General features: G+C 48.7%; 1 protein-coding gene across 1 annotated transcript; it reads right to left on the minus strand.

Annotated features, from left to right (window-relative positions):
* Positions 1-983: 983 nt before the first annotated feature.
* Positions 984-5220, minus strand: HTR1B (5-hydroxytryptamine receptor 1B). The gene has a single exon (XM_043890425.1). It carries the CDS (start codon positions 5210-5212, stop codon positions 4004-4006), a length of 1209 nt encoding a protein of 402 aa, XP_043746360.1. The 5' UTR covers positions 5213-5220; the 3' UTR covers positions 984-4003.
* Positions 5221-7344: the final 2124 nt, after the last annotated feature.

Genomic DNA, 7344 nt, shown 5'->3' on the forward strand with positions numbered 1-7344 from the left:
GAAAATGAGGTGCTGAGAGAAGATATGAATGTGATGAGGGCCTTTGGACACTAGGAAACAATAGGAAATCTCTAGACAAGAAAGAGGAAAGAGGGTTTAAAAATCAACGAGAGGATGCTACAGGAAATGAAATACTTGGCAATTTCCTTTTGGCCGGGAGAGCCACTGCAAACCATCTCTCCTGGTTGCTTTTGGCCTCTTGGCTGTGTGTGTTGCCGGCCCAGAGGATGAGCGTGAAAAGTTCCAAGCCTCAATTGCTTCTAGTTTAGCCACATATCTTCCATTTGGGCTAGCTTGATTTTCTTCAGTCCAGCCTCTCTCAAAAAGCTTTCAAGTTTTTCTCTGCTGCAGGTGTCCTACATCCACAAAAAGGGCAATGACAAAATAACTGCTAGAGAGGAAGTACCATCTGCTGAGCGATAAAAAGTGTCAGGGATCTTGATAAATGCTCTATGTGTATAGGCTCTAAGCCTTTGCAACAAATCGCAGGTAGGCTGCATTTGAGGAGAACCACACAGCAATAACATGCTCTATTTGCAATTCAAACGTAGAGCTTTCTGATTCCAAAAGTTTTATTTTCTGTCTGTATTCTGATGCTTGGTCTCCTCCTCTTAGGTCTCTCCCCCCCAAGCCTGGTTCTAACTCAGCATCTCCTTTTCTGTTTTCTATATTTGAAGTACCATGTACTGCCTTGGAATCTCGTTCTCCATCCTGAAGACTAAACATTCCTTCTAAGAATGCTGATCTGGAAAACACCTGGGATCATGGAATTAACTTAAACACTTTGCAGACTGTGTCTAATTCCTTTTAAATTCTTCCTACAGGTATAAACTAAATCCCACACATTGTGGCTATACTTGCCAGTCCACCGCAGTATCATTCATCATCAATTAGTCTCTCTTGAAGGCTCAAGTTCCTAAATGCAACCCAGAATCCAATGAAGCAATCTTTCCATAATCATCGAATTACTCCCCAAAGCATTGTAGAACACAAAAGGACTTTTATTTCATTATTTTCCTAAATTTCACTTTCAATTAACACATTTTTGAAAGGTGGAAAAGGCAATTTGCAGTCACAGTAACTCCATCAAATGCACATAATCTGAGATTTTGCTGCTTGAGTAAATTATAGTCCTCTCAGTGTTTCCTGGATCAAGAAGATAAAACTAAGATAATAGACAGGAACAGTGAAGAATATTGTTCTGTAGGAAATTTGTTGAAGTCAATAACCATTCATTCATAGGTACAGTGTCCATTTTTAAAAAGGAAACTCTAAAATTCCTAGAAACACAAGACAATATTGGCATTTGGGGAGGAGTATACATTCATATATTTTTGTGAAAATTTGTGCAATTCAACAATATGGAAAATGTTATTTGTTACCACAGCCAATGAAAATATATTTTCATTTCTATGTAAGTTAAATATTTCCATCTCCCATATAATGTTCTGCAAAAAGTGTCACATGTCTAGTTTATGAAACAATCTATGCTATAGGCAGCAGTAACTGAAAAGAAGCTTAATAGTCTTAACTACATACCCCTGGGATGAATAATACACTTTGCATAACCATGTGCAATGCTGGATGAGGTGTCTAGATTTCTTATAACTACAAGGGTTTGCAAGCTTCTATTTCATACAGTATGCCCCCAATCCAGTTGATTCAGCAAAGGAGTCAAGCAAAAATTTAGGTAGGTCATCTAAAAATGGCAAACAACCCGTTTGACTAAATTGACCACATTTTGTTAATACGAGGACAAAATCATTGCAGATGCCCTATAAAGAAATCATTTGTAATTGGCTATGGGTTTCAATTAATTTTGCTTTCTCAGGCTCCTAGAAGTTGGCTTAATTGCTTCTTAGGCCCAAGAAAATACCTAACCAAAAGACAAACAGTAACATAAAAATAAATTATGTGCTCTATGCACAGTCCTCTCGGTAGTAAGCTTGATCTCTCCATAGGAGAAATGTCACACAAAACAAACAGACTTTGGGGATACAGCAAAAATATAGGATTATCTAATGCCTAATATTTTCTCTTACTCCAGTGACAGGTGTCAATGTTGATCAAAATTTTCTTTTGTACTTAGTTTACATGTAAACCTTTAAATAGGGTATTTTCAAGAGTCATTATGCCAGAGTAAAGGTGTGCACAGCAGGGAAGCAGTATACTTCAGCTCAATACATCTATTGTCTGACAGTCTGGACTGGGAAGCTTCAAGCAGGGAATGAATCCATTTTACAAAGACAACTTGCTTCTGCAGACAAAAGATATCAACTGCAGAAAGCTCTCTAAAGAACAAAGTGTGTATCTTCTTTGGCATAATAAATGTTCCACAGACACATTTGTTTTCCGTGCAGGTAATCCTTTGGGGCTACTCCATTTTATTTAGAGCATGCATTTTTCATCTTTTAGTGCGTAATCTTGCCCTGTACTAGGGAGTCCTCAGAGTGAATTTAAGATAACAACTAAGTATTTTTGAAATTTGAAACAGAGATAAATTTAAAGTACTATTGATATTATGTTCATAGAAATATCAGGTCAATGACAAATTTCCAAGATTCAAAAGCTTGTTAGTTTCTGGTTGCCCAGGAAGTCTGAGGGTTGGTTCCATGAGTCACAAGGAACCAAGTTCAATTTTAGCTTCTCTAAGCTTTTTGAAAACCCTTACTTGTCTTTCTAATAATTTTGTTCCTACTCAGACTTCAATAGCAAGGGAAAAGAAACAGGTTTTTATCTTTAACATAGGTTTTAGGAGTTTTACTATTTTGAAGACTTTTGGAGAAAGGAGCTAGTTCTCTTGATTACTTTTCATGTTAGCACACAAAGGAATTACAGATGGGAAGGAGAGTGCAAATGACTAGCAGAAAAAAGTCTCATGCATTTAAGATTTTTTTACAAGTCAAAATATACATCCTCCTGTTGCCACCCATTCCTTAATTGTATAAGAACTATTCCTATCTCATCTCACTCAATTCCATGGCTCACTTGATTGGGATTAAAAATACTTACCTTGCAAATGATATATATATATATATCATACTCATCAGTTTCTATCAGTGGCATTAATAAGAAATATAGCAGCAGCTTGGGCTGAGTCACCCATCATATCCCCCATTTCTGGGGATTTAAATGTGTAAAATGGCAGGTACATGAAATTAGGAGGAAAAAAAAGCAATCTGCAGACTTTGGCACTAGCACACGTAACATTTCGTCTGAGTTGTTAGGAGTGTGGTTTGACAATCACTACATATGAATTAAAAAATTATAAATCTGCAGAAAACAAACAATCCATAGGTGTTGGTTTTCCGTTTAATACTCCCCATCTCCCATTTTTACCCACCCATCCCATATAGTTTCAATTATAATAAAAATAGAGATCTTAACATCAGAATTTTGCTGTTAACTCTTCAAGGTTTCTCTGTGCTATCCAAGCCACACCAAATCCGCAAGTTTCTCCAACCAAGTTTTAAATTAACAAAAACTGAATGAAGATTGAAGGATGCCAAAGTAACTGTTCTTAAAGGAAGCTGTAACACAGAGTTCTGCCCGAAAGACAGGGTGTTAATGTCTAGTTCAAGTACAGTCAGGTTGTGTGTAGCTCTGTCTCAGACAGGCTGCAGACAAGAACTACAAGTTCCTGTAGTTCTAGAGGGCCTCATCCATGATACCAAAGCAGCGCAGGGCTCCCTTCTCCATCGTTGGTTTTCTAAAAGTTGCAGCCCCCTTGCCATGGGCTGCTGAAGGGTCAGTGCTGAAACGGGTTTGCAGGGAGGAAGTGAGCCTTCTCCTCAGCCAGGAAGCTCTATCCTTAGTTTGAACAATTCTCCTTTAGATCTCTCTTAGGGCTGTCCTGGTTTTCTCAGGATCCACAGCCCTTGCTCAAAAGAGATAGCCTCATTCCGACCCAGTAACAGTGAAAGAAGAGTCAGCCTACCTTGTGGAACCAGACACAGCGTGGTCCCCTGAAGGGCGCTTAGGCGACCCCACTGTAATTAACAAGTCAGTTCGTGCACTTGAAGCCTATCAGTTTATGGAAAGCTTGTTTGAAGTCCTCGTTGGACATGGTGTAGATGATGGGGTTAATGAGGGAGTTGAGATAGCCCAGCCACGTGAAGAAGTCAAAGATGGCCTGGTGGAACCAGCAGGATGTGCAGATCGGGATGACCAGGGAGATGATGAAGAAGGGCAGCCAACACACGATGAACGCGCCCAAAATGATCCCCAGGGTCTTGGTGGCTTTGCGCTCCCTAGCGGCCATGAGTTTCTTCTTCTCCAGCAGGGCGTCGGAGACGCGCACTTTGACTTGGTTCACGTACACTGGAGACCCGGATTCGCTGGGTACCTCCGGAGCCCGCGAGTTAATCGAGGTGACCGAAGACGTGGAGCCGGGGGAGTCGGTAATCAGCTGGGCTCGGGTCAGACGCTTGCCGGTTCTGTTGGGCGTCTGTTTCAAAATCCGGGAGCGAGCTTCCACGTAGATGCGGCCATAGAGGGCGATGAGGAGCAGGGTGGGGAAGTAGAAAGCGCCCCCCGTGGAGTAGACGGTGTACAGGACGTGGTCGGTGTTCACCACGCAGTTCGACATCGCCTCGGCTTTGGCCTGCCGCCAGAAGAAGGGCGGCAGCGAGATGCAGATGGAGAAGACCCACACGAGCGCGATCATGACCGCGGCCCTCTTGGGAGTCCTTTTCGCCGAGTACTCCACGGCGTCCGTGATGGCCCAGTAGCGGTCCAGGGCGATGACGCAGAGGTGCAGGATGGAGGCTGTGCAACAGGTGATGTCCGACGACAGCCAGAAGTCGCAGACCACCTGGCCCAGCGTCCAGCGGCCCGTGACCGTGTACATGGTGCTTATGGGCATCACCAGGATGGACACCAGCAGGTCGGTGACCGCCAAGGAGGCGATCAGGTAGTTGGCCGGGGTATGCAGCTTCCGCGTCCGGTACACAGTGACGATCACAAAGGCGTTGGAGAGCGTGGTGGCCAAGGTGAAGAGCGCCAGCAGCAGGACCACGACTACTTTCCAGGGCAGGGCGATGAAGTCCTGGTAAATGTACTCCTCGGCGGCGCTGCAGTTGTGGGAGGGACCAGCCGAGAGGTTGGCTTGAGAAAGCCCAGTCTGGGAACTCGCGGACGGCGGCTGGGGACACTGAGCGGCCACTGCCATGTCTCTCCTCGCCCGGGGCCCCGGAGCGCAGCTCTGGGGCATGGGGCGCAGGAGGATGAGGACGAGAGGACCGCGGAGGAGACCGCAGTCTCGTCCACCCCGGGAGCTAGTCCGTTCCGTGGAGGGTTCTTCAATTACGCCTCCACCCAGGTTCCCAGATCAAGCGAGAGGTCAAGGGCGAGGCTGGCTGGCCAGTCCCCCGCACCTCCAGTGCGCGCGGCGCAGCCGCCCAGTCTGCGGCCGTTCCCCGCTAAGCCCCGTCCCAGCCCCGGGCAGCCAAGGACTGGTCCAAAGAGCCACACTCCCCTCCGGCTCCCACCGGGGCGTCTAGAGGTGGAAAGCGTGGTTTGGTTTGGGGAGGGAGCATTGGCAAGGTGGGATCTCTTACCCCAACTGCTCGGGGCTGAAAGTCTCTTAACCCGGGCGCTCCAGGTTCTGCAGACTCGACCCGCGGGAGTTTGCTAGCTGTCGAGACCAGAGCTTGCAGGCCAGCGAGGAGTCCGGGTCTTGCATTCCCGCCCTCTTCCCCAGGCTGGGGCAGTTTTCTGCGGCGGCCGCAGCCGCCCGAGCTGGGTGGGGTGAAATCTGGGCACCGCGCGGCGCCGCGCCTCGCGCCGGAGCTCTGCCCTCCCTTCTTTTTCACTCGCTGGCCACTCCGGCGAGCTGCCCCGCGGAGACAGGGGGTCGCCAGAGGAGGAACTGGGGGCTCGGGCTGCGGCTCCTCGCACCGCGGAGCCGGCACGCCACCTCGGTCCCCCGGGCACCGCGCGGAGCCCGGCAGCTGGGCGCACGGGTCTGGGGAACCTGGCGCCCAGGGCTCACGGGGAAGGGGCGGGTGTCTGGGGGGAGCTGGAGGGACGCGCGGACGCCAGTCCAGGAGGAGCGTGTGAGTGGCGGAGTGGATGGGCTCCTTTTATAGAGTCCAGGTCCGGTCCGCCAGAGCCGCGCAACTCGGGAAGCTCGGCGAGTGCCGACGCCCGCGCCCCATCACCTTCCCTTTTTCTCTCTCCCTCCCTCCTATCTTCCCGCCCGGTTCCCTCCCCTCCAATGAAGCTCCCGCCGGGTCCTACCGCCTTCTCCTCCACTTTCCACCCCCTGGCCCCTCTCGCGATCGGAACCAGCCCCTGGCATCGCAGTTCAGGTTGGAATGAGGGTGAGGGCGTCCTGCGCTTGCCTCTCTCTTCTTCCCAGCTTGCTGTCGGCCCCTCGGGTTAGACCCGCACCCTCAGCCGCGGGCACGCGCACCGCCTTACTAGGCTCCTTATCAGATCCCTTAGGAGACTCCCACCTACCGCAGTAACCGCCCCGACCCCCCCCCCCCCAGGCCCGGCCTAGTGCTAGGTAGAGCCAGCCCCAGGCTCTGACCTCTCCACTCGGGAATTTTATCCATCCTCGCGGGCCACACCCAAGTTAGAAGGAGGCGCCAGTAATATCGCCTTAGAAGGAAATGGCCCATCCTGCATTTTATACTTCGGGATTCAAGTCAGAAACCCTGGGTACAAATGCAAACTAATTTTTCATATCTGATTGTAGGAATCTGTGCTTTCAGGGTAACCCCACCCCTTTAACTGTGAGTCAACAGGAAAGCAGAGAGGAGGGGAGGAAGGGGGGGGAAACCTGCAAAAATGTAAAAGTATCACAAACAGAAGCACACTGTGAAATTAAACCGACCGCTCCACCTTCCCTCTCCAGCCGCGAGGCTGTTGGGTGCCTCTGGAAAACAGTTTGAAGTGCTTCGAAAGGAGGTCCTCAGAATTCGAGAGAGAGGGAAAAAGGGGGGGGGGGGGCTCTGGGACCAAGACCACCAGCTCTATCCTTGTGTCTCCTTGGGTTTCAACAAAGACACCGGAGTATCAGCCACGTGTGGCGCCAAGGTACTAGTACCTAGATCCCATGACCCGGAGCAGGTGCTCTGCACGCCGTCCCTCCTCCAGCCCTCAGAGAAACCCAGGTAGATAGAAGGACAAGTCCGAGAACACTCAAAGAAAAGCACCAGGAAAGCGCCGCTGCATTTTCAGCTGTGGGAGCTGAGTGATCACTACTGAGTTCCAAGCGCCTAGCTCCGTGTTTGGCAGTTAGAGTGCATTCAATAATAAGCGATCTTATAATTGAACTTCTCGGGATAAACGTTAGCGTATTTTAAAGAGAATTCTTCAATTTGGAGCCGGACATTT

This window comes from Cervus elaphus, chromosome 28 (genome assembly GCF_910594005.1).
Source record: "Cervus elaphus chromosome 28, mCerEla1.1, whole genome shotgun sequence".
NCBI lineage: Eukaryota > Metazoa > Chordata > Mammalia > Artiodactyla > Cervidae > Cervus > Cervus elaphus.